This window comes from Portunus trituberculatus, chromosome 24, assembly GCF_017591435.1.
Source record: "Portunus trituberculatus isolate SZX2019 chromosome 24, ASM1759143v1, whole genome shotgun sequence".
Taxonomy (NCBI): Eukaryota; Metazoa; Arthropoda; class Malacostraca; order Decapoda; family Portunidae; genus Portunus; species Portunus trituberculatus.
The window spans coordinates 3,462,144-3,489,643 of NC_059278.1; the positions used below are offsets into that span (position 1 = coordinate 3,462,144).

At 36.1% G+C, this 27,500-nt stretch overlaps 4 protein-coding genes across 4 annotated transcripts in view; 2 read left to right on the forward strand and 2 right to left on the reverse strand.

Moving 5' to 3' along the window:
- The window catches only part of LOC123508246 (lactosylceramide 4-alpha-galactosyltransferase-like), a 4,512-nt gene extending 2,937 nt beyond the window's left edge, over positions 1–1,575 (reverse strand). The window contains exons 1-3 of the mRNA XM_045261805.1: positions 1,257–1,575; positions 1,029–1,119; positions 570–665 (exon numbers count right to left, since the gene is read on the reverse strand). Of these exons, the coding sequence (XP_045117740.1) occupies positions 570–665; positions 1,029–1,119; positions 1,257–1,434 (365 nt within the window). The 5' untranslated portion in view covers positions 1,435–1,575. The remainder of the gene's footprint in view (positions 1–569; positions 666–1,028; positions 1,120–1,256) is intronic.
- Positions 1,576–6,174: 4,599 nt separating this feature from the next.
- LOC123508034 (cytoplasmic phosphatidylinositol transfer protein 1-like) lies at positions 6,175–15,982 on the forward strand. The gene is made up of 9 exons (XM_045261410.1): positions 6,175–6,417; positions 7,568–7,716; positions 7,883–7,971; positions 8,923–8,930; positions 9,749–9,820; positions 10,040–10,138; positions 10,345–10,500; positions 10,682–10,825; positions 11,378–15,982. Exons 1-9 carry the CDS (start codon positions 6,373–6,375, stop codon positions 11,558–11,560), a joined length of 945 nt encoding a protein of 314 aa, XP_045117345.1. The 5' UTR covers positions 6,175–6,372; the 3' UTR covers positions 11,561–15,982.
- A 1,138-nt stretch (positions 15,983–17,120) lies between these two features.
- LOC123508032 (WD repeat-containing protein 36-like) lies at positions 17,121–20,479 on the reverse strand. Its single transcript, XM_045261407.1, is given in 2 exon segments — positions 17,121–18,111; positions 18,114–20,479. Coding segments are annotated over 2 exon segments (2,691 nt in total). The 5' UTR covers positions 20,377–20,479; the 3' UTR covers positions 17,121–17,683.
- A 273-nt stretch (positions 20,480–20,752) lies between these two features.
- LOC123508033 (beta-centractin) lies at positions 20,753–27,074 on the forward strand. Its single transcript, XM_045261408.1, has 9 exons — positions 20,753–20,902; positions 22,717–22,781; positions 23,023–23,124; positions 23,356–23,455; positions 23,595–23,719; positions 24,141–24,275; positions 24,519–24,693; positions 24,972–25,208; positions 25,325–27,074. The coding sequence occupies exons 1-9, from the start codon at positions 20,855–20,857 to the stop codon at positions 25,466–25,468; spliced, it is 1,131 nt and encodes a 376-aa protein (XP_045117343.1). The 5' UTR covers positions 20,753–20,854; the 3' UTR covers positions 25,469–27,074.
- The last annotated feature ends 426 nt before the right edge of the window (positions 27,075–27,500 follow it).

The following is a 27,500-nucleotide window of genomic DNA, read 5'->3' on the forward strand; positions in this document are numbered from 1 at the left end:
CAAACTGGAATAATTAGATACTTTGATTAATTGATTGGTCAATTAATTTATTAATCTATTTATTGATCGATTCATTAGTTAAGTACAGCAGTTGAGTGAAACAGATGATCTATGATGACAACACGCAGCTTTGAACAAGGTATCAACGCATCATTAGTACTGTTCCTATCCTGCTGGCTGGCTGATGGTCAACATATTCCGCTACGTTCACGAGATTAATAAGTTTCTGTTTATTGATGGATCACATAGATTAAATCATTACTTATTTGCGGAACTCCTGTTGAAACGCACATAATGTATGCCCTAATTATAATTGCTCTATTACAATACATACTTCTCTATCAGAGGAATCCCAGGAAGCATTTACCAACGAGTCACTGCTATATAAGATAGAACACCACTATTTTTACGGTTGTATCTATCGACTATCATCCCAAAAATGTTCTGCCTTATTATAAACAATAAGTAAATAACGATATGAAGAATAGCCAATTGATTAAAACTAGTCACACGCCCTGAAGACATGAATTAAGACGTCTGAGATTCAAAAGGAAAGATTTCATTCTCACCTCTCCAACCCGCACCATGATCGGTACAGCGGGCGAGGATTGCAGGACATCTCAAGCATAAAGATGTTCGTGTCCTCTGCTGATGGTTCCACATCCCTGCACACACACACACACACACACACACACACACACACACACACACAGTAGGTCAATAGCTTGAAAAATTTATTCCGAAATACAGTAGCACAAATCACTATGCACTAGAATATAATAGTGGAACAAAATTATGGCAGATTGATATTTCATATACTTTTCCTGAGACACTTGAGACACTTTATTATGCTTACAACTGTAATCATATAGCATAGCATTTGCGATATTTACATTTTCTTATTAATGTTAGCAACCTACACGAAGCTAAAAGCTTTTCAGGAAGTATCTTATTAAATATAGAAACAAAATTATTAATAAACAAAATAATCAATACAGAAATAAAATCATGTTATAAGGTGTGCTTACCTATGCAAAACAGGAAGAGAGATGGCATCTTTTCCATAACTGACTTTTCGACAAAAGTATCGCCGCCACCAGGTGGAATCACTACCATCATCTGTGGATTTAAGATTTTTGATACAACTCTATTTCATTACTGGCTACACACACACACACACACACACACACACTCTCTCTCTCTCTCTCTCTCTCTCTTCTGATTATATGTATACAGCAAATGAAAACTAATCCAACCTGCTTGAACAATTATGCCGGAAGTAGCTGTCGCGTTCTCCTGCAGTGAAGTCTTGTAGTTCGCACACATTAGCATAGTCATAATCAACAACAATACTAGAAAAGAGAGTGATCTTCGCGCCGCATTCCTCATGCATAAACTTACGAGATGCTCCCTGCCTCTCATGTACTGATACATATTGATTCTAACAATAAATCACATGGTCACGTTATCATACTATAGGACACTTCTGTACTATAGTTAATTAACAGTGTTTCGTTTTGACACCGATCGTTGACAGCAACGCTGGCCCGTACACTGAGTACAACACACCTTTGTACCTAAATAGCCGACAGGAACATACCCAGAGCCACGTAAGAAGGAAAAGACGTTTGCTTCCGCCCCGTGGTAGTGAACATTTCTGCCTTGACCCCGTTGTAATGAACATTTCGTAACGATACTTTAGGTAACTTCCTCATCTCCAGTAGACGCAACGTGTACTGTCTGTTGGCTCCCTTCTAAATAAAGCAGTTTTCCTAACAAAAGCGATTTTTTTTTTTTTTTTTTATGGCAGCTGTCATTTGTTATAGCGGCCTCTGACGTGAATCATAGGCCTGCTTTCTCCCCTCCTCATCCGCCTTCCCGTCCTCCTTCCCCCTTCCCCATTCTTCTCTTCCCCCTTCAACCCCACCCCCTTTCTCTCTCTCTCTCTCTCTCTCTCTCTCTCTCTCTCTCTCTCATTATGTTAGTAAAAGGATATATTATATTCACCTCTTCCCTTTATGTCAAAGTAATGATACATTGCCATGCGGTGTAAAGTTTGTACACAGTAGGCTAATGAAGAGCGGCAGTTTGCCTATCGTAGCTACTCAATAATTAAGAAGAAAATGCGGATCCATTGCGTCTCAAGTTTCTTCAGGTCACCGCGTGCTTTGAATCTTGAACAAGGAGTTTGAATCTGTGTTTCCACTTTCAAGGAAATTTCCTTGTTTTAAGGCAATTTGTGTTACAGAAGGAAAATTTTAGGAAAATGTAAACATTTAGAAAAATCTAAGGAAATCCGGCCTTGTCAAGGATTTTACTGAGGAAATATCAATGTAGGTATGTATGTATGCATGTATGTATGTATGTATGTATGTATGTATGTATGCACTTATTCATAATAAACCTTTCATAATAATAATAGAAGCCTCACATATACGTTCATACATACCCAAAACACCGCTCTCACATACTCAAACCTATCTAAAGGTACTTAAAACTCTCAAAATTACCTCAAACCCCATCAAAACACTATGCAACACCTCAAAATACCAACAAATACACTTACAAATGACTAGAAACATACAGTGTACACCAATACCACACAAACACCACAAAGCACACCCAAAACACACCCACGCACACATAAACCACTTAAACACACGGAACTAAACCATAATACATTCAAAACACCAAGCAGTCACAAAAATCACTAGAAACAATGATTATACACCAGAATCACTCCTACATGCACCCAAGGTACGCCATATACAGGAAAACTAGTTAAAACACCCGAAATCAACCCGTTATACATTCAAACAACATCCTAAACCTCAAAATGCCCCAAAACACGCACAAAATTCACTAGAAATTAACACTCAATATACACCAAACCCCCCCCCAAAAAAAAAAAAAAAAAAAAAAAATCACGCACACCCAAAACACTTAAAACACTTAAAACTAAACCAAAACTCACTAAAAACTCCATACAATCCCGCAAAATGCCCCTAAATAAACTCAAAACACATCCAAATGCTCAAACACACCATCGCACCACACTCAAAATACGTAAAATATTTACCTAAAACATTAGCACACACTGGAAACACACAAATGCTCCCAAAACACATTTATAATATCAAAAACATCCTTTAGCACAACCAAACACACTAACATAACCCAAATAAAACCAAATGCATGATAGAGAACGGCAAGATTTCAAGGCAAACCTAGGTAAATATTGCGGCTCGGCTCCTATACATTCTTCCGCCTCCCTTTCACCTTTTCTTTCCTTTCATTCCTTCCTTCTACACGCCTGAGTCTAGAAACACAAAACACATGAAAACACTTACAGTAGATAACACTAGATATTAGACAAAATATTGAAGAAATGGAGGGAAGCTTAAGTATTGTGGCTTAGCTGCTCCTCCTTTTCCTATTTTCTTCATACTCATCCTCCTTTATTTCTTCTTCCTTCTTCCTTCCACTGCTATTATCTACACACCTGACCCTAGAAACACACGAAAACACGTAGAAATCACTAGATATTAGGCATAACATTGACGAATTGGGGGATCGGAAGAGAGAGACGCCAGCCCGAAGCAATGATGTCACCATTTTTTTTTTTTAATCTAAATTCATTAAAAAACTCATGTAAAGTCTGTAGCTATTTTCACTTGGTGAGTATTTTACCACATTTTACGGAGTTTGAGCTATCTTTGAAAGCATTCTAGAGTTAGCTAAATTAAGAACCAGAAACGCAATCAAATAGAATAAGAAATATAGAATTTATATTTACAGGACCAAACAACACTTAAAAGTCCACATATTTCACTCAATAGGTTGATTTCACACTTAAAAGAGCATAGGTGATTCTCTGATACCATAAAGATCAAGTTGATTCCTTAAATAAAAAATCCGTGAATGGGAAGATGAAAATTTTGATGGTTGAAAAGGCTCATGAATCATGTCATAAAATACCATTAAACGCAACATATATGAGGAACAGAGGCGCTGAACACAGATTAAAACAAACAAAATGTTTGTAGAAACCAAAAAGAAAAAAAAACATTGAAGTGAATTATTATCGTTGAGAAATATTACACGAAAAGTATTGGCAGGCTGCTGGGGGGGGTGGGTGAGCAGGTCAGTGGAACAGCTGGCGCTGCCGGTCAATGGAACAATTGGCGCCAAGTTACTTTTATTCTCTCACCATTAAGCCCTATGGGTAGAATTCGAACAGTTTTCACTCACATAATATGTGAGTGAAAACTGTTCAAATTTTCACCACAACCCTTTTCATTTTCTTACTTTCATATAATTAAGTTATGTTTAGGGTCATTACCTTATTTTTAGGTTTTCATTACATATGTAATGAAAACCTAAAAATAAGTTAATGACCCTAAACATAACTTAATTATATGAAAGTAAGGCAATGAAAAGGGTTGTGGTGAAAATGTTGGCTTGCACTGCTGATTCACTCCTTTCTTAATTACGGCTGCCAAAAATTGTCGGGAATATGACAACACTTCACGTGTGTGTGTGTGTGTGTGTGTGTGTGTGTGTGTGTGTGTGTGTGTGTCCTGGATATGATTGAGGGTATTTAATTGTGTTTAGTGTTTACGATCCAGTGTTTTGGGTATATGCGATCGAGTGTGTTTTTGACTATGTACGGCTGTGTATGAGTGTGCCTGGGTGTGTGGAAAGATTGAACGGTAACACGAAACATTTCAGAGTATGACTGTGTATAGATATGCCTGAATGTGTGGCAAGACTGATCCCCGTCACCGCCATCCCCGTCACCGCCACCACCACTATAGGTACAAGTGCTGTCAGGTCGAGCTGCGAACTTCACCCTAAATAAATTTTTAAACATTACCCTGTTTGCTTTAAAATTACCCTGTTTGTTGAAAAATATATATATATATATATATATATATATATATATATATATATATATATATATATATATATATATATATATATATATATATATATATATATATATATATATATATATATATATATATATATATATATATATATATATATATATATATATATATATATATATATATATATATATATATATATATATATATATATATATATATATATATATATATATATATATATATATATATATATATATATATATATATATATATATATATATATATATATATATATATATATATATATATATATATATATATATATATATATATATATATATATATATATATATATATATATATATATATATATATATATATATATATATATATATATATATATATATTTATGTATATGTAAGAAATATTACCATATATTTACGGTGATGAAATAATATTACTCTAAAATGAAATAATATTACCCTGATAGTGCTCAAATTATCCTAAAACAAGTTAATTACTCTGCACCTGGCAGCACTGTGTAGGTATGTCTGTAATGGCAGTACGTGTAGTGTATATGCCTATGATAACTATCTGTTACTAACGTACTGTATTATTAAAGAGATACTATACCTATAAACATTTCACATATCGATGTATTGGTTATTGTGATACCTTTCTTATCGTTATCGTGTCCAGCTATTGCTATTTGTTTATGCAGTAAATATTACGTACGTGGTTTTATAGTGAGTGTTTGCAGTTCCCGCGGGAAAGAAAAACGGGTTATTTGAAAGGTAGACTATTTTCTTCTTTATTCTAATTGTATCTCCTGTATTCTTGATATGTGTGTATTTTTTACTATGTTTCACAGTGAATTGATAATAAGTAGGGAAATATATAATTTTTTTCATGTATATCTATCTCCTTATCTATCTATGAATTTATTTATACTTATCTGTATATTTGCAGATAAATAAATATATAGATAAGTAAATAAATATTTGCAGGTTTGTGTGAAGATAGATAGATAAATAGATTAATAGCTAAGCAGATAAATAGACAGATAGATAAATAAAAATAGATAGATGAATAGGTAGGCATGCCTAGCTTTTCATCTATCTATCTGTTTATCTTTTTATTCCATTTGTTCTTCTGTTTATTTTATTGTTATCTAATTTCTACTACGGCTCTGGACAACTTCGGGAATTTTGGATGGCTTTTACGAAATGATGTGCCTTCGTGCGGATTGGCAACATTGCGAGTTACCTCTTCCTCCCTGTCCCCTTCCCCCTTATCTTCCTCACTCATCGCCGACGCAGTGAAAAAAAAAAAAAAAAACAGTGGCAGCGTTTGAGTAAACTCGACAGGGGTGACGCGGTGTGCTCACTGTGCTGCACGGGATAAGGTTGGAAGTGAACAGGGTGGCTCTGTATGGACTGGTGACCGCTACAGAAATAGGTGCCGCCAAGACGAAGCCAAGATGTTGAAGGAGTATAGAATTTGCATGCCCATGTCCGTGGAGGAGGTAATTATGTTATTTTTTGGTAGTCAGAGTTCAGATAATGATGGTGGGTTATCATACACCGTGTTAGCTATCATTGATTGCATATCATACGTAGTCAATAGCCATGAGCAAGAGTATGTAGAGAAAGTAGCCAGTGGTGTGCTGGGTTTTCCATTAATTTTAGGCAAATAAGTGTTAACATTATTGGTATCATTCGAACGTATTTGATTCCCATTCCATTTAAAAAATAATACTCTTTTGGTCCAGGATAGAACAAACAATTGAGAGGATGTCATTTTTCAAAAGAAATGAGATACTTCATTAGTGCTGTACGTACTCACTTTTCTCAAGGAAATTGTCGTGTTCGTTCTTTTTTTTTTATTTTTATTTATTCCAGCTATTATTACTGTTGATTCCCAATATTGTGGTAAGAAAGAAACAGCAGATGTAGATCACAGATTAAATTTGGTCATGCTTTGCATTTACCAAACTGAACTAAGTCCACTTTACTACTGTCCTACCCAAAAGTATCTTGAGTGGATGATCGTAATTGTGATCTGAAGGAAGGGACAAAGGCCTTGGTGATGAAAGAGTGGAGAATTGCCATTGGGGCCCTGGGCTGCCTGGACCCCTGGCTTGCTGATGTGAGTGGTCAGTTGCAAATAATTTTGCATTGGTAATATGGGAGTGTGAGGATACTGCCACTCTAGGTGGAAGAGGCTGCCAGCTAATGCTGCTATAGACACACACACACACACTGAGATATTCCATATCTCAGAAAAAAAAATTGATTCATACAAGGTCAATTCATGACTTCAGGGACAAGTTAGATAATAGTAAATAGAGAGACAGGACACTATGAACTTAGCTTCCATTCCTGTACACCACTGCTAGTAAATATTCTCTCTCTCTCTCTCTCTCTCTCTCTCTCTCTCTCTCTCTCTCTCTCTCTCTCTCTCTCTCTCTCTCTCTCTCTCCAGGCAAAAGATATGATCACATTTCTCCACCAGTACTAAAGAGACTAACTACTCTGAATGTATTTGCAGAGTAAAGGCAGCTTACGGGGCTTTAATTTACGAGTAAATTATTTAGTTGTTTAGGATTAAAGTTTGATGATTACATGTCAGTATGAGATGAGAAACTTATGACAATCTTTTGATGAACCTTGCAGTATCACATTGGACAGCTGTACATGATTGCGCGACACAGTTTGGAGCAGAGCCAGGGGGGGGAGGGAGTAGAGGTGGTGGAGAACACATCTCACACTGATCCTGTCCATGGCCAAGGACAGTACACAGAGAAGCGCATCCACCTCTCTGGGTATGTATATGTACGCGTGACTGAAAAGCGCCAGGGAAACATGGGCTCAAACTGAATAACACCTGAGCATAGAATAATGATCTTTGAATTTAAGAGTACATCCGGTCTCTGGTCTCTGCCTGTGGAAGCCATACTGAATGGTTAATGATTTTATATATTTTTTCAGGAAGCTGCCAGTATGGATCCGCTCTTATATTCCCAGATTCATATATCTGACTGAGCGAGCATGGAACTATTACCCTTACACAGAAACAGGTCAGTATTTTTATATCTTTGATGTGGAAATGTATTGGTAGTAGAAAACATGCAAATATTTCCTAATTGCTTGATGAAGATAAAATTTAATTTTCAAGAGTGGAAGGCCTTAACTACTTTGTTGCATCCTTAGGAATTTGACTGAAGGGAAAGAGATGATCAATAAGGTTGCTTTTAATTGTAATTGTAATGCTGTCATAATAATGAGTCATGTTTATTAGTTGCACAAAAACCAGTACCATAGATAAGTTTGGATGCATTTTCATATTTATATCCAAGGTATAGCATGTGACAGCCAGACTGAATGTAGTGCACTGACTTTGCTAGATATAGAGTTTGTAGTAATCTCTACATTTAAAATTTTATTGGGCTAATTTTCATTTAGAACTTTTGAGTCACTGTGGTATGCTATTGTATCTTAATATGTAGTGTATCTATGATATTATTTTTCTAAAATTTAAATGTAGAATTGATTTTATTGAATATATACATACATAGTAATAATGAACTTTGAATGAATACTTTTTGTTGTAGTGGCAATAAGTTTTGTTTTAAAGTTAACTGTTAACTATCAAATTTCAGTTGGTGTACTTGATGGAAGCCAGGATAATTTTATATGCCTGTTTTTGTCTTATTTTTGTGTCCGACATTCTTTTTGAGTAGCCATCCTGACTCTCATGAGCGGCATCAGAAACACATTCTGAATGAGGAGGATATTGTTTGCAGTGACAAATGCATGTAGTATGCAATAGTCTTTTTCTTTTTTTACTCTATAAGGAATAGAAATCGAACGTACTCATAACATAATGATAAATTCCACATTGTTTTCTCGGACTTATGCCATTGGGATGATTACATCCTTAATGTCATCTCATTACAACCCTAAATTAAGTTAATCAATGCTTAATGCTGTTTTTTTGTTCTTTTGCATGTGACATGCTGTGGCAACAGAATTAACAGTAAGTATCATGCTTTCTGCTGTGACATCGCTTTGCTGTTTCTTATTATTTTTTCAGGATCATCACTCTTAAGAAGTGCACACCACACAACCATTGCATACTTATGGCACTTTATGCTAGCATGTCACATAAACTCCATGTACAGATTTGGAATATCATGAGCACATCCTCCACAGTGGAAGCTAGATAGCACCTTTTCCCATAGATTGTAGGGTTTTGCTGTACTCATCTAGTTGCTCAACTTCACAGCTGAACATTGATAGCACAACAAAGACAGATATGACATGTAAAGTATATAATAGCTGGCAATGTAATTTTGTGTCCTCCTTTTTCCAAATTTTGAATTTTAAAAATAGTATATACTATGTACATATATTTATTTTATTGGTGCTGGGATAAAGTTTGACAGTAATTTACAGAACTTATATTGTCATGTTGTTCTTCTATTGCAGAAAACACTGAATTATATCTAAACCAAGCTTATAGTATTTACAAATACATACTTCATTTCTGAACTTTATTGAGATTCAGACTTAATGAATGTTTTGCAGCTGAAGTCTTGTTGAAATTTCATTGCAAGTAACTGTTGATGAATATTTAGAAAAAAAACTACTTTAATTTTGGTATTATTATTTTTTTTCAAAGTTGTTAGAACAGTCATTTTGTTGATCAAGGATTATCATTACATTTATTGGTCAGGATGAGTATGTCATATATATATATATATATATATATATATATATATATATATATATATATATATATATATATATATATATATATATATATATATATTAGATAACTTCTATTCCTTGCAGTGTTCGGTGGTACCAAGATTTTCAATCAAGATCCGCACACGTTATGAAAATAATAATGGATCCTCTGAAAATGTAAGGGGTGTTGTGTTTGCATGTTATTGCATTACCAAAAAGAGAGTTACAAACTTTGGTATGATTCACCATATAATCTCCATTTTTTTCTGTGTATTATATATGAATCTAAGAATGTTTGAATGAAAAGTGTACATACTTGTGTATTTAGGGATTAAAGGAATTGTTAACGTATATGATTTCTTTAAAGTATAGACACTGTTTTTGTCTGTGTTTCAGTGTCTGAATGTGGAAGAGGAGGAGCTGAAGAAGCGGACCGTTGACAGAGTGGACATTCTCACTGACCCTGTGGATGAGAAACATTACAAGGAGGAGGAAGTAAGCTGGATGATTGCATGAATGCTAAGGAGTCTTCTTGAAGCTGCTCATGAAGATTTTCATGATATTTTTAATTCTTTTTAGTAAAGATTAACATGGAAGCTTGTGTTTTAAATAGGTTAGAAAATAACTGTATTTATATTTCTAGGAAAATGGCTCAGAAGAGCAGCAATGAGGCAAAACTTCAACACACATTTTTGTTTCAGGACCCGTCTGTATTTAGATCAGAAAAAACGGGCCGTGGTCCTTTGGAGAAAGGCTGGGATAAATGTTGTGACGTGATTATGTGCTCCTACAAACTGGTTGATGTATCCTTTCAAGTGTTTGGACTACAGACCAAAGTAGAGGAGTTTGTGCACCGTGTGAGTTGCAGCTTGTATTACTAATCCCTTTTATATTAGGAAAAATTCATGCTAAGTATGCATTGAAGTAATTTTGTATGTATTTTATCATTGTTAAAAAAAAAAAACATTATAGAAATTATTAAAAAGCATTGTATAGAAAATATAACTTTCTGTTTGATATCATCTTATTCTCATTCAGGCTATCCGAAATATCTTGCTTTTGGGTCATCGACAAGCCTTTACCTGGATTGATGAGTGGTACGGGATGACAATAGACGACGTGAGGGAGTATGAGAGTGGAATGCAGGAAAAAACCAATGAGAAGGTCCGCAAAGCCCAAAAGGTTAGAGGGTTATTGTTAAAAATATTTTGCTTTATTTTACATGTTAAGCCATAGAAAGTATAAGCAGTTTTACTCTAAACAAATGTTGCTTGTGTGTGTTTATACTCCTTTCTGTGCATTATGATTTCTTTTGCCTTTCATTCAGTGTTACAGTGTTATCAGCATATCTGGGTCGCTGATAGAGGCTGCCAGGTTTTGTTTACCTTTCAGTGTTGCAATGTTGTGAGTTTGTCCTGAGTCACTGATTCTGGTTGTCACGCATCACAGAAGTCCTGTAAATCACTTGAAAAAAAAATGCAATACATAATTTTTGTTATTTTCATTATACTGAGGAAGTTTTTAACATTCATTAAAGAAGAGAGAATCACTTTATTTTGAACATTGCTTTGGTAGATGATGTTGCCTTCAGTATTAGAATTTACTGATTTATAACACACACACACACACACACACACACACACACACACACACACACACACACACACACACACACACACACACACACACACACACACACACATATAATGTGGTTTTTCTCTTTTTTCCTATAAGGATATTGATGGCATTAAAGCCCCTGAGACACCAGAGGGAGAGGAAGAAGAAGGGGAAAAGGAGGCTCAAGATCTCAAAGCATCTGGCAAACTTAGTAAGAGTGACTCCTTATCTTCTCAAGGCAGTGAATCCAGCCAGTCCCAAAGGAGTGGATACCTTTCTTCTTGGTTTAAATGGTCCTAGTTGTAGCCAGTGAGTTCAAGCAGTATTGTGTATTACTTGTATGTGATGTAACATAATAGTTGTTATTTTTATAAGTGATTACTTGATTTCTGCTACTTGAATTTACCAAAATGATGATTTCACCAGAACAATATAGGGATTCTCAGTGATTTGGATGGTCTGTGTGGTATATACACAATATATTTTGACTTAAAAATTTCTCAGAGATTTTAAAGTTCTGAAAAAATTATCTTATCATTATTGCAGGTAATTATTTTATTTTATTTATTGGACATATGTATGTTTAAACATATTTATGTGTGCTAGTTTGGTCAGTGAATTCGTATTTCTAGCTTGATCATGGTTGGTGCCAGGTGTTTTGTATCTCCTTATTATGAAGAGTAAGGACAAAGTTATTTTGGAGCCAGGAAGATCAAACCAGCGTGTGTTGGTACGACTGCACAAAGTGTGAATGGATATGCAGCTCATAGTGCTGATTTGTTTCTTTACCATATACTTTAGCTTTGTGAAAATGTTGGAAATATACCTTACTAAGGATTGGCTTAGCTTACTATTGTAAAATTGTGCATTTCATCCTATAATATATGTATTATATATTGATATATATTTTATACAAATAAGCAGTTTTATAATAAGATGAGTGAATATATTATGGACATTGTGTCATCCTGCTGTGACAATGTCATGGCTATATGCAGGTCATAAGATGGTGTATCTCAAATGCTATCTTGCAAATTTTGCCATTCTGTAAGATTCACATTACACACAAGTCACACGGAGGTCTGTTCATTGTGTGTTGTGGCAAAGTGGATGTGTTCTGCTCTGCAAGCATCCAAAAGGTCCCTCCATCATAGTTCCTGCAGCATCTCGCTACATAAGAAAATGTAGATGCATCTTTGAATTGATAATTAATTTCCTTTATATTTTGGTGTATGCTTGCCTTTTTCACTTTTGTCATGTACTCAAGAAGGAAAGTATGTAGTAATAACAAAGATTACTTTGCTTACATCATAAGAATTTTCTGCAATTTTTCCTATTTTTTTTTTATTTTGCAATGCGAACTTGAGTTTCACACACGTCAGGTGGTATCTAATCAGGAAATAATAAAAATAACAAAGATGTTATTGTAAAGAGAGAATACATAAAACTTTTATGTACCAGATTTTAAAGTCTTGGGTTTATTAAGTAAGATAAGCAAAGCAAACTTGCCCAGAAATTGATATTTCTTTTCTTCAAATATATTTTGGGATTTATTTATTTATTTATTTATTTATTTATTTATTTATTTATTTATATATTTTTTCTGCTAATACTAGCCATGATGAGACACCTGGGTATGCTCTTGCAAGTTATTTGGGAGGATCCATCCTCCTTTTTTAGAGTCCAAGGTGGCTAATACACTGTATGTGTGTGGGCATCTCATCTTGGCTGCTCTTGTTAATGGAGATGTCAGTCTGTTAAGCAGGTAGATTCTTTGGCCTTTCCCAGGTAAGAGGTGGCATCCCCAGAACGAGAACATCAGTTGTTGTGTGGAATGGATGATGACATGGAAATACTCACAAAGATTTTCTGTGTTAGGTTCAATATACAGATTGATGCATTTTGGATGCTGAGACAAGATATGTGTATACAGACAGTGTTTGGTGTTTGGAACAATATGTTATGAGTGTGAAAGTGATTTTATTGTATGAGTAGAATGACCTAAGAAATTCAGCAGTTAATTGGACTGATTTCTTCTAAAGTTTTCATTGGTTATGAACATTTGGTTAATGATGTGTTAATTTTCTTTTGTATATAATCATATTTTAAGAATCTTGCTCTTTTTTTCTGTGGCTGTGTTCCAGAGATAAAGCTTGCCTTAAAATACATGAGATGAGTTGTGTGAATACTTTACATAGTAAGTTATTTTTTTTTGGCCAGGAAAATTTTATAAATGTTCAAATTTTAGAGATGAGAGTTGGATTAAGGTTTTCATTGCTGCTCTGTGTGTGATTACCTGACATTGGCTGTGTTCATCATGTTGACATGGGCAGGGTAAACAGAAATGTATAAAGTTCAGATCCAAATTTTATTTTGTTTTGTATATATTTAATGTAGTTTGTACTATTTGTGTATTTATCATTATTTTTCTATACTAATGTGATATTTTATGATGATGTTTTGGTATTTTGATATAGTGCATTGTAAGATTGTTTGATTTAAATGTTGGCAAATGTTTTTCATGTTTTTTGTAAGTCATAAAGTTACATCAGGTGGAATGTCTCTCTTGGTCAGGCACTAGGACTTTGTTGGATTTTTTAATCTAATGTTGAAAGCTTGTAAAAGGTCTTCAAACTGGTTTGAAATAACAAAGTGGTGTTAAGGGGTACCGTGTCAAAGTCGCTAATGGCTACTTTCATATTTTTATTCATCTCATCAGTAGTACCTGAATTCAATGCAGATTTGTATTGCAAGCTGAGGACAGTAACTATGAAAGGACTCCAGATGTTAGTACTGTTGGAATTATGGTTTTGTGGTCGTGAAGCTTTAGATTTATACACTAATGCAGTCAGGCATGTGATATAGAATGATGGCTATAAGACTTTGGTCCCTGTTCTCTTTGCTATTGTGAATTAAGGTTTATTTACTGCTATCAGAGTTCTGGATGCTGGGATTTGTTTATGGTATTCATTCAAAACTGTGGCACTAATTTCTTCAATCTAATGACAACATAATAACCACACTTATTTAATCACAAATTACTCAGAATGGTGGAACATGGAGGTTTAAAAAATTTGAAGACATTTTGGGAATACAACTTATATCTATACATGGTATAGTAGTCTGTTTGTTTGACTAAAGATTATGTCAATAGTGATGGGGCTTGATGGTCTGAAGTGCAACCAAGACACTGTGCAGTATTATTCTTTTCAAGGGTGATCTTATTCTGCATCTCACCCATCAGTGTTAGTTTGTGGAGAAGATAGAGGCCTGAAATGTTTTCTCCCAAGGAGGGATGTGATTACTTATCTAACACCATAGTTTTCATACTCTTAAGTCTTACAGTCTCATTGTAAATCATTGTTATGAACACTATGATGGAGAAACAACAAATTGGTCTGAAGAGGAGCTGTGGAACGATTCTTGATTCTTATTAACAGTATACCTCTTGTAGAATGATCTCAGGACCAGAGTAAAAAAATGAAATATGTACTCACATTGTTCAGCTAAAGGTGACATCACCAGGAGCTGACTACATGGCCTTATGTACAACCAAGTCACAATAATTATTATTGTAAGTCATAGTGCGCAAAGCTAATTGATGTGAATCATTAAACTCCTTGCTACAACTGACAGATCAATATAGGATGTCTTGTGTGTTGTCCTGGCTCTTTTCTGTGCTCCTTGTGAAAGCAAAGATTACGTAATTGTATTGTGTAAGGCATCATATTGATGTTTTGTTGCATGCTGTTGTGGGGACTGGAATAGCTTATATGATGTTATTTGTTGATCTTGCTTGACATTGTGAAATTTGCTTTATGAATGAGTCAGTGATAAAATGTTCAAAGAAAAGTATATCGCTCAAGTTATTTCACAGTGGCTATTACTAACAGTCCAAGTTGATATGAAAGTGGTGCCTATGGTAATAATATATGATATTATGCTTATTTACATGTCTGTGTGTTTAGATGTTATTGTTCACTCTCTTTGTTTATCTCTTTCAATATTTTTGGGTAACTAAATATCTTTTGTGCTGTGACAGGGATGAACAATAATACTTGCACAAAGAAAGCTTTTCTTCAGACTAAACACAATTGTATTGTTGTATAATATCCATTTTTTCTTTTTTTTCTTTTTAAGAATGGAACATAGGAATCTAAAAACAATTAAGTGATGTATAAGCAAACCGAGTTACAAGCTCAGTAACAGAATCAATTTAACTTGCAAGTTGAGGTGTATATATATATATATATATATATATATATATATATATATATATATATATATATATATATATATATATATATATATATACACACACACAACGTGCAGTGTATATTGGCACGGGAAATATAGACATATATGAATTAGTAAAGTATTAACTGATACTTTTCATGATAGATGGTTAGTATTGACTGTGACTATTATAGTGTGCTGCGTAAACAGTTGTGATTAAGTTGGGACTCATTGCAGTGCCTGACTTTCTATTGTTTTAACAGCTTGAAATGGAATGTAATTATGAGCAAATGATTTGTGAATTTGAAAGATTTTAGTGGAGTTATTGTATGCTGTGTATTATTTGGTATTGCCTGGAATTAATTATTTCTGGGGATGAATGCAGATCACAAAATAACTTATAAAAGTATAGGATATTATTAAATGTTTATGAAACATATAGGATGTCATTGATTCCTAAAAGAAATAAAATATACTCTCTCTCTCTCTGTCTTTCTTCAACCACAAGGATTACATTCCTAAAAATGCAAATGTTGGTGAATCAGCAGTTGAATTTGGGGAACCTTTCCAAGATATACAAGGGGAAAAGTGTGATATTCTCATTACCTGTACAAAAGCTTTGATGTATGTACATGTAGCCCACATATTGTGATTTTACAAATATCACAACCTACAACAGGAGAGAGAGGGAGAGAGGGGGGAGAATGTTTTGTCAACCTGATCCTGTAATAAGTTGGTTAATTTGGATACAATTATATCACTGTTGTCACAAATCTTGTGGTCAATAAACCCATGTTTGAGTAAGGAATAGTGGATATGTGCATATGAATAGGTAGAAGCATAACTTTATAATGGTGAGTGACTTTGGTGCTTATCTTTGGTCTTTCAGCCTTAGTGGATGACATCCTTTACTCGGGGACACCAAGCCACTGTGACATCAGGGTTTCCATAGCTTACCTTCCCCATGTTTACTCACCTACCCATTTTTTGACCAACACAAAGGATGAAAAGCTAAGTGACCCATGGTTTGATTGCCACAGCCAAGATTCATTAGTAGGTAGGTTAGCTGCTGTGCCTCTATCTATATATATCTACATCTATGTATCTATCTTTGGAAAGATAGGTAGATCTAGGACGTCAGTTTTTGTTTAAGAGTTGGAATATGGAATAGTGGACACTTCCCATCAAGATAGTTTAGCGTTATGATAAATATTCTTACACCTTTTCTTTTTGCAATTCTCAGCAGGTGCAGTCTTATTTTATTTACTCTTACTGCATTTTGCTCTATCTTGTGACTGTTCAAAGATATCTGGATGATTTTCATTAAAGATGGGAAGTTTGCATGATGTAGTGTTGATAGATTATACTCAAGATGACTATTGAATTTCAGAGCATACACAGTACACATACCATTCACAACTATTAACATTATCATCAGGTTGTGTGAATACTGGTATATATTTGTCTCAAACAAGCAGAGATGAGACTGAACTGTTTCCAAGTCATGTTAGGCCTTAGAAATATTATCTGATATTACACCATCTGTTGAATGTGGTGATCATCTAAATTCCAACTATTGATGTACATTTTTGTAAAGAGAATATATGTATTATGAAACAAATGATGAAAGAAAAAACAGTTTTATTATAAATAGTTTTAACAGATTACTTTGTCAATAATGAATTCTTTTAGAGTAAAGTAATGAGACCCATAAAAAAACGTACAACTGTTTTTCTCTGATGATAAAAACAATTATATTTCCAATAAAAAAACTGCCTTTTGTGTGAGAGAAATGTGTAATATTCTCAAGGCACAATTTGCTGTAGCTAGTCACTTTAACATTTAAAGTTTTCAAAAGTCTCTACCAGACAGGAGTAACACAATCATGAAATGTTCCAAGTCCAAGTAGAATTAACAAGTCATAACTGAAAATAGTTCACATATGTATTACATCAACTTTCATATTACAATGCATTTTACATTTATAAATACATATTAACAAAGAAAGAAGAAAAAAAAAAAATGGAATAAATTCTTACAAGAAATATCTACATACTAAATAACATAACAAAGATGCTACCAAAATTGGTCATATACACAGGCATTATGTACCAGAGATGATCAGATCACATGCATAAAATAAATCATAACTGAAGTATTAACATACATACAGTTCATGTAAAGAACTCAATAGTTGATCAAAGCAGCATTTTTGAAGTATGAAACAAGGCACAAAGTTTGATTCATTGAGTTACGCAAATTATGCCATGATTTGCCCAGAATGCCAGCCAGAGATTCACACTTCTGATACACTTCTTCATTTTCAACAATGTACTCTGCATGTAATTTCAGAAACAGTCCAAGATAACCTTGCACAGCTTCAAAATGACATTGTTTCTCTATGGCAAACTTTATCATTTCTAAGAATTGAATCATTACCTCCTCTGACCCTCCTACATCAGGATCTAGTCCCCGAATTTCTACCTCCACACCTGAGGGTCCCTGATTCATCAGCATACTCAATGCCTCCTCTAACTCTTTACTCTTTAGCTTATTCCCAAAAGCAGTCAATACTTCAAAAGTCATGACTGGCTTTACTTTTGATTTTTCTTCATCTTTTCTCCTTCTGCTGGAGCAAACTTAAATTCTAGACCAGGGACTGTAGGAAGAAAGAAAGGAGCAGATTTTGGGACCTTGGGAGGTTCTACTGGTTTGTTTCTCTTTTTGATGACATCTAAATTCAAAAGATTCAGCCACCGTGAGGTTGGTAACAAAGCTAATGTCACAAACTCTTCAGATATCTGCTGTGGAGATTTATATTCATCATCATCGTCAGTTTGATTTTCCTCTTTTGCCTCAAGAACTTCTTCTCCTTCCTTTGCAACCAGCTGTGATGAATCAGCACAAGTGGATGGTAGAAACACAGTGGGTGCCTTGTAATTCTGGGGCAGAGGACAAAGAGAGAGGTGGTGATAGCATGCCTGATTTGACCACAGATAAATACCAAGGTGGTCTGTGTGTACAGTTGCTAAAAAGTCTCCAACTGGAGACATTGTTAATGATATACAAGGGATTGGTACCAAGAAGGAATCAACACATGTACTTGAAGGAATGTCCCAAGTTCTGACTGTCTTATCAAGCGATGAACTAATGAGCCACTTGGAATCTGGACTAAATGCCACATCTGTCACCTGATTCTGATGACCATACAGTCTCCTAATCACTTTCTTTGTATCTACATCTACAACATGTATGCTCCAATCTTCAAGAGCAATTCCAAGGAGTCCTGAATCTTTATGCAAGGACATTTTAGAGATAGACTCACTCAATGTTAATCCAAAGATAAAGAGACAGTCTTTCATTCTCCACCATTTCAGTTCCCTATCCTCTCCTCCTGAGACTACATATTGGTTAAGTCCATCTGTTACAAGGCCACTCACACCACCTTCATGTGATAAAGGGTTTCCATATGTTCCTCTTAAAAAGCCTGATTGTATATTGTATTTATCCATGTGACCTGAGCTGTATCCTATGATTACAAAGTTCCCACAAACTGTCAAATCCAAACATGTTGCCACTACTCCACTCCAGTCCTTTTCTTTGAATCGCTCATGCAATAACTTGTGTTCTCCCATCTTTTGTGCACCAATAGACCACGTTGTCACCACTGTCTTTCCTCGGTGCACTGCAGCTACATTGTCCCAAGCCTTTTCTTGTGCTGTTTCTGATGTAAACCGTGTAATGGCTGGCATTACCTTCCGATCAAGATTCATACTTTTCTTCTTTGAAATTTTCCTGTTATAAGAAGCTCTACCTAGATTCTTATTCACAATGTCAGTCACTGTTGAAAATAATCTCAAGGAGGAATCTTCACCTGCACTAAGAATACAATTGCCAAGGCTGCCATGAAATCTTGCAAAGAGGGGAGGTGCTGAGTGGCCGTCTCGTATCTTGAGGAGCCTGGCACCACCGTCTGGAAGGTCAAATATCCACATTTTCAAGGTGTTGTCTGGTGATGAAGTGATCAGCAGAGGCTCACTGAGAAGACACTTCAAACCCAAGACCGGTCCATTGTGGGCATCTCGGATCTGTGAAACAAGGTTCTTTTCTTCCAAGTTCCACACAGCTATGTGACCAACTTCACTGCCAGTCACCATCACTGGAAACCCATCACTCCGAAATCCTATTCCAGTAACCTTGCCCCAGTCCTGATGAAAATCCATGATTATCTCATCATATTTGATGTTGTGGAGAATGATCTTACCATCAGCAAGACCAACTCCAATTACATCAGGTGCTGGAGCCTGTTCCAAAACACACACTGCAGCATTCCACCCCTTGAAAGTGTATATAAGCTTACAGGTGTTCAGATTCCACAGCTGCAATTTACCTTGCTTGCTTCCAAGCAAGATTTTGTTAAGGTAAGTTGCAGGATGAGTGAGGGCTGAAATTTCAAATGATTTTGGAAACTCCATTTGCATGTATAATGACTCAGCTTTGATATCCCAAACACGAAGAGAGTTCAGTTTGTCCACTGCTATGAGATGAGGTCCAAATGGCAACATAAGATGAACACTGGCCTTGTGTCCAACATACTTGTGTTTGAGCTCGGTGCCGCGCCGCCATGCAAAGATGTCGTTCCCACTGGCAGTATAGATGTGGAAGGCATCCCCACACACGGCTACGATGGGGTTCTCATGGGGGTTTCCAACGCCCAGCAGGCCCAACTTGGCTGCTCCATAGGTATGGAAGGTGTTGCCCACAACAGTAACAATCAGGTTCTCTTTCCTCCGCTGGATGTATCGAACCACTGGCGGTATATTTGTGCTCACCAGTCCCAAGGCCCGATAAGGAGTGAATATCTTACTTCCCTCAGCCATGGTAGCCTACAGAACCTCGAGGGAGGTTGTGCAGGCTGTGTTTGGGGGCACAAGAAGCACGTGAGCAGGAGCAGCGGCTTGTTTACAAGTGACGGGGGAAGACGAGGCTAACAATATTTTGACGTTTCATCTTTTTAAGCTCTATAAAGGATGTAAACATGTGCATGAGAAGAAAAATCAACGCATGAAAATTATGAACAACCTTTATACTGGGATATATCTTTCAAATTAATTTAAAATAAGCTTGTACTTATTACAACCTATTTTCCCTCAGTATGTCCTTAGTTTTCTTAATATCTGCCTGCCCATACAAATGGTTCTTTGTTTTGGCACAGAAATAATAATAATACAGGGATATGCACCAATAGTTTTATATTTACAAGTCACCAGTGTGGTCCCCTCTGGCGGCGGCGCAGCGCACCTCGCAGAACACCATTGAGCGAGGTGGTGGCCAAACCTCACTCTTTCCGCCTGCACCATGGAGCCCTATGAAGTCTTGGTCAACCAGCCGGTGGTGATTGACAACGTAAGTAGGCGGTGCTATGGAGGTTCGATGAATAGAGAAGTAATTACCAGTAGGGAGATGGGTAATGTGGCGGCGGCAGGGAAGGAGGCGGGGGCGGCTGTCAAATGGTGTGTTGGGCGGATGACTCATACTGGTGTTGTGTTCCCTTGAGTGATTCAGGCGAAGGAGGGCCGCCCATGAAGGGGCTGCTTGTTAGGATCAAGTGAGGGGAGTGCTTATGTGGCAGGCATGGACGGCAGGGTTGATTGGACGTGGGTGGAGCAGGTGGCTGGCCGGGAGGGCGTGTTCAGGTGAGGGCAGGCTGGGGGTACCTGCTGTGGTCAGGTGTCAACGCCAGGCCTGTGTGATCATATGATTGCAGGCTGTGTAGTAGTGAATATGGTGTGTGTTGATCTAGTATTGCTTTTTATATATGATTTGAAAGCCGGTTTTGTGCCCAAATTAGGCAGGTGTTGCCAGCTTCCTTCACTGGTACACTCTGGAACTCCCTGACTACTTCTGTGTTTCCAATTTCCTATGACATGACTTCATGTAAGAGGGAGGTTTCAAGACATCCCTTCATTTTGGCCAACTATTTTGAACCTGTAAGGGGACTGACAACTAAGTGGGGTTATATATATATATATATATATATATATATATATATATATATATATATATATATATATATATATATATTATGCTGCCTGTGGCCAATTTCTCTATCATACATTAAAAAAAAAGAAAAAAACATGAGGGGCAGCAGTCATGAGGTGGAGATGGAGGGTGTTTCACTGAGCAGTTCACAGTAGTTTCCCTCTCTATCACAATTTCCATCCCATTAATTAAAAATGCATCCCTTTAGTACTGGAATGCATTTTTACTATGAGTTTAGGTGTGATTAGACGACTTTATTTACATTAGGAAGGATCCATGGTGGTCAGAAGATTAATGACCAGAGTCTTCACTATTTTAATCTTGACATAAATTTGTGAAGCTGTACCTATAAAATTGCCAGAGAGTAAGCAGAATGAATAGGAAAACACATCATGGTACTGAAGGTGTTAAAACTACCACTGGGTATCATCTTTTTGCTCACTACAAAGTCAACATAAGGATCTTTACCACAATATATTTCTTCTTGTAACCTCTTCAGTACCATGCCGTGCTTTCATATTCATTCTGCTTACTATTTGGTGATTGTATACAGCTTCAGAAACTTAATATGGGGATTAAAATAGGGAAGACTCTGGCCATTTATCTTCTGACCTCCATAAATCCTTTCTAATGTAAGTGAAATAATTTAATCATACTCAGAACTCATGGTAAAAGTGCATCTTAATACTGAAGGGGTTAACATTATTTCATCACATTTCAGTATGCACACAAGAACTTTTATCTGTTTTCCTTATCATAATTAAAAAACTGTATCACAATTATTTACCTTTTCATTCTCAAAATTTCTCTCTCTCTCTCTCTCTCTCTCTCTCTCTCTCTCTCTCTCTCTCTCTCTCTCTCTCTCTCTCTCTCTCTCTCTCTCTCTCTCTCTCAAGTCTCAGTAGAGTAAGGCAGACTGTTGGAATCATAAAGGCCTCACTATAAATGCAGGTTTTTATATCCTGTGGTTGAAATAAAGCCTTGTTGTTGGGTGATGGTAGCTCCTCACTGCTGGGTGTTAAGGGGCTTTTGGAAACAGTTTGTGTATTTTTTGTAAGGCTGAGAGGAAGTAGATTTTCTTGTACAGAAGAAATATATGTTGTAAGTCAGCATCCTTATATACATTGTGTGTGTTTTTGTGCTTTCTGTTATTTACTTGACTTTTTTCATGTTTTCAGGGCTCAGGTGTAATCAAGGCTGGGTTTGCTGGCGACCAGACACCAAAATGTCACTTTCCCAATTAGTAAGATAGTGTTCTTGAGTGTTGTAATGTGGAGAGATCCTTAAAGTTTTGAGATATGAATGGTATTATTATTGACAGTATGTTACAAATAATTATCATAACTTTGTATGTGCTTTCCTGTGCTGCTACACTTTGTATTTCAAAGTGAACCGTACTTCTGTGATTTAATAGAATTTTTTTTGGTGAACATATCATGATGGGACCAGGGAGCCATTGCTAATCTTTGTTCCTCGGCTTGCAGCATCGGCCGACCCAAACATGTGCGAGTGATGGCCGGGGCGCTAGAGGGGGACTTGTTTGTGGGCCCCAAGGCTGAGGAGCACCGTGGTCTTCTTTCTATTCGGTGTGTATTCTGACAGCTGAATGTCTAGTGATATGTGCTGTTTTGAGGCCGAACACAGTCTCTGCAAGCTGGGGCCTCTGGTGAGGTGATGAGTTAGTGGTGAAAGCGTCAAAATTGGTTGGGTTACTGTTGTATATACTGTATATCTGGAAATGTTTCTTCTTTACATGGTATTTATTTTTCCTGAAAGTGACCTTTTGAAATTATTTTGAGGATTTTGTTGCTCTGCAGGTATCCAATGGAGCATGGAATTGTGACGGACTGGAATGACATGGAGCGAATTTGGCAATATATTTATAGTAAAGATCAGCTGCAGACATTTGCTGAAGAGGTAAATCAGAGTGTGTAAAGTGGACAGTCCTGTAGCATGACAGGAAAAGCAATTACTTTGGAGTGACTTTCATGCATGCTTGTATATAATTATCACTAAAAACATGTGGTGGCATACTAATTTTCTGTCTTCCTTTCAGCATCCCGTCTTACTCACAGAAGCTCCACTAAATCCACGAAAGAACAGAGAAAAGGCAGCTGAAATATTTTTTGAAACTTTTAATGTTCCTGCCCTCTTTGTCTCTATGCAAGCAGTTTTAAGTTTGTAAGTAAACACAATTCATCAGACTAACATGTAAAAAGTGTATATTATTGGTTGAATAATGTCATCATTGACTTAATTGGCAAATTGTCTATCTTGGATGTTTGCTTTTGTGAGATACTGCCTTGTGAGTGTCCATAACCAGGAAGCTGTCATGAATGCATTGTTTCTGTGGAAAACATACATAGGTGACTGTTAACTTATCTCACTCTAGGAATAGAAATACTGAGGAAAGGTATCATAATTTTCTCTTGATCTGTCCCTCTTGGTCCAATCTAGTGACACACAGGGAATGTAGTAGTTTTGTTCTTCAGATTTGCCTCCAAATTTGATCTTATTTGTTTGGAAAAGGACCAGTTTATTATATGGCAAAAGAAAATTGGCTTATGTCGTCTGTAACATGAAGACTTTTGCTCTCTGGCAGATATGCAACAGGGCGGACGACAGGAGTGGTGCTGGACTCCGGGGATGGAGTGACCCATGCGGTGCCCATCTATGAGGGCTTTGCCATGCCTCATTCCATCATGCGGGTTGACATTGCCGGCCGGGATGTCAGTCGGTGAGTGCTGTGTCTGTCATTGAGCTTGAAATGTCACCAGTGACATTGGTATTTTCTTTGCTTGTGATTTTCCTTTCATACTTCAATTGTTGGACAAGGTCTTTATGTTAGCTGTGAAATAATGAGCTTAATGTTTAATAAGGGAAGGATTGATTTATGTCCTCTTGAGTATCACTTCTTAGACTGTGTTGCATCTTAGATATTACCAGTTCTGTTACTATGATAACTATGATAATCTTGCAGGTACTTAAAGTTATTGTTACGGAAAGAAGGTTTGAGCCTGTACACCACGGCAGAATTTGAAGTGGTTAAAACTATGAAGGAGCGAGTGTGTTACCTCGCCACCAATCCGCAGCGGGAGGAGAGTGTGGACACTGAGAGACTCCAGTATCAGCTGCCAGATGGTTCCACTGTTGAGGTCTGTTCCTTGGTGATTTTATGACCACTGCAGAATAAACATTGTGGGCAACTTTGCTGATTCCTTCTTAGAGTTTGATGTCACATTTGATAAAATAAGAACTTTTTACAAGTAATCCAGGGCAGTTAAAATTACTGGTGAATTGTTATCATTATCAAATACTCATTCCTTGACCACATAATAAGAAATCAACGTCTGTAATGTCCCACACATTCTGTATTACATTCAAACTCACGGATATTAATTTAAGAGTGAATGACATGTTGAAACTGTTTCAGGTTGGGCAGGCTCGCTTCCGTGCTCCTGAAGTATTGTTCCAGCCTCACCTCATTGGCGATGAGAGTGATGGCATCCACGAGGTGCTGCTGTATGCCATCCACAAGTCTGACATGGACCTGCGCAAACTGCTTTTCCAGAACATTGTCATCTCAGGAGGCTCAACTCTCTTCAAAGGATTTGGAGATAGATTGTTGTCTGAAGTTAAAAAGTTGGCACCCAAAGATATCAAAATTAGGGTAAGTTTGAAATTTTTCTCTGGGAATAGAGGCTCTGTCACATGCATGACTTGACAGCATTGAATAATTGCCAGCAGTTCTAAGGTTTTGTCTACTAATGGTTCCTCTTTCTTTAGATTTCAGCCCCAGCAGAGCGACTCTATTCCACATGGATCGGAGGCTCCATTCTAGCTTCCCTAGACACCTTCAAGCGCATGTGGGTCAGCAAACGAGAATATGACGAAGACGGTGCTCGAGCCATTCACCGGAAGACATTCTAATTGCCTCCTAGCTGTAAGTGTAGTGTAGGGGAGTGTTCGGGCTACAGTTTTTTGTCAGTGGAATGAAATTATTCTTTGAAACCAAAACTCACACTTTATGGAATATGTGACCATTCATTTATGTTATTGGGAGAATTTGTATTTATGTAATTATTGTTTGGAGGTTTTTACTGAAGAATGGTGTTATGATAATTTTAAAAGAAGTAGGTAAGAGAATTACCCATGTTGCCTTGTCGGTCATGGAAATGAAAGAGATTGATGAAGGCATAGTTTTGTGCTGTCCAGGATATAAAAAAAATTGAGGGTAACACATCTGAATGACAAAATGAATGTAGTAATGTATATTTTTGTTTGATTTCAATACATATAAACTGATCAATGTACATATCTATTGGATGAAAAGAAAAAAAATTTATACAGAAGAAATTTTAATTGAGTACAGTACTTTTGTTTATGATGAAAGTTTTAGCTTCAGTGAGCAGCTAGTAACGATGCTGCTCGTGTGATAATGGTTGTTGTGGGCGAGGACCAAGGTAACAGCATGAACCATTATTAACGTGAAGGTGAAGAGGCATGGGAGGATGAACTGTGAAGACAGTATTTGCTGTGTAACACCATTTAGGAATCAGGTGCTGCATTGATACTTTATAAGGTCATCTAGAAAGTTGTGATGAATCCTTTCAAGAAGAGAAAAAATATTCATCTAGTTTATGCCTCTTCCATATTAAAGATTTTGTACTTATACATATGTATTTTTAATATATAGTGAAAATTTAAATATTATTACTAATTATAATTTTAAAAGCTTAAAACTTCATTTGCCATTGCCAACCTGATTTGCAACTAAAGTATAATCTTCATTATGAGCAAGGAAGACCTAGATGTTAATGAACATTGGCATCAAAGGTTATTCCAACAAGAATAGTTAGCATGTTGAACTTAAACATCGTACAATGTGGCATAACACAAAGACCAACCTTTTGACGTGTAAGTTTGGTATAGCGTTGACTTTTATTGCTTCTGTGCCTTGATGATAGAAATTCATTGCTTGTATGAGACCAAAGGTAGAAATACTCCAATTAAAGGTAAATGCTTCATTATCCTTGTGCATACACTTTGTATATCCAATGCCTTGTCAATTCCGTAGCACCCTGTTCTGTTCTGTGCCTCACACCCACTCAGTCCTTTATGTCAGTGAGATGTGCATTGCTGACCCCACTTGCTGTGAATAATTAAAGTCTTGAACCTTGTTTACTGCCATTGAAATTTGCTTTTTCCCTGGCATTTAAGGACAAACTATAGCTTTAACCGGTCTATTAGTTGTGATGTTTATTTATTGACATGTTCAATACTGTTTTGTATTTGTATAGCGTAGTGACTGATGTACACAATCTTTTGTTTTGTAAAGGGAGGTGGATTGAGCTGCTCCAGTAAATTGCAGTGAGCAAGGGATCTTAAGATTTTTCTTAATTTTAAAGAAGCACAATATTATTTAACTCAATAGCTATGTTTTCACTATTATGACTAGTATTTTAATTGAACTTATGGTGACATTTCCAGTATGTAATTACATTATTTTCAATTTATAATGAAGTCTATAATTATGTTTGGCTTTTCCTTTTGTACTGATAATATGAACTTTCTAATGAGAAGTGCACAAAATTTTATTCCTCTAATTATTCAAGTAAGTTAGATGAAGATTTCTAAGAGATGTCATTAAAGAAAATTGTTCATATGACTTCCAAAAAAAAAAAAAAAAAAAAAAAAGATAAATTTAGTCGAGTGCTACTGCCATAAAGTATTAGAGGAGGTTACAACACTGGATAAAAAAAAAAAAAAAAAAACGCCCTACTGGTGAAAAGATATGGGCTTGTAATGGAACACTGAAAAAGGTAAGGAGGTATTCTGCTGTAGGAACTGGTAAATTTAGGTGTAAAATATAAAATTAGGATTATCTGTAGGAAATATATCCAGTCAATTATCATGCTGTAGTTTATATCATTGCTCATTAGATAAGCCTTTAGTGTGTAGC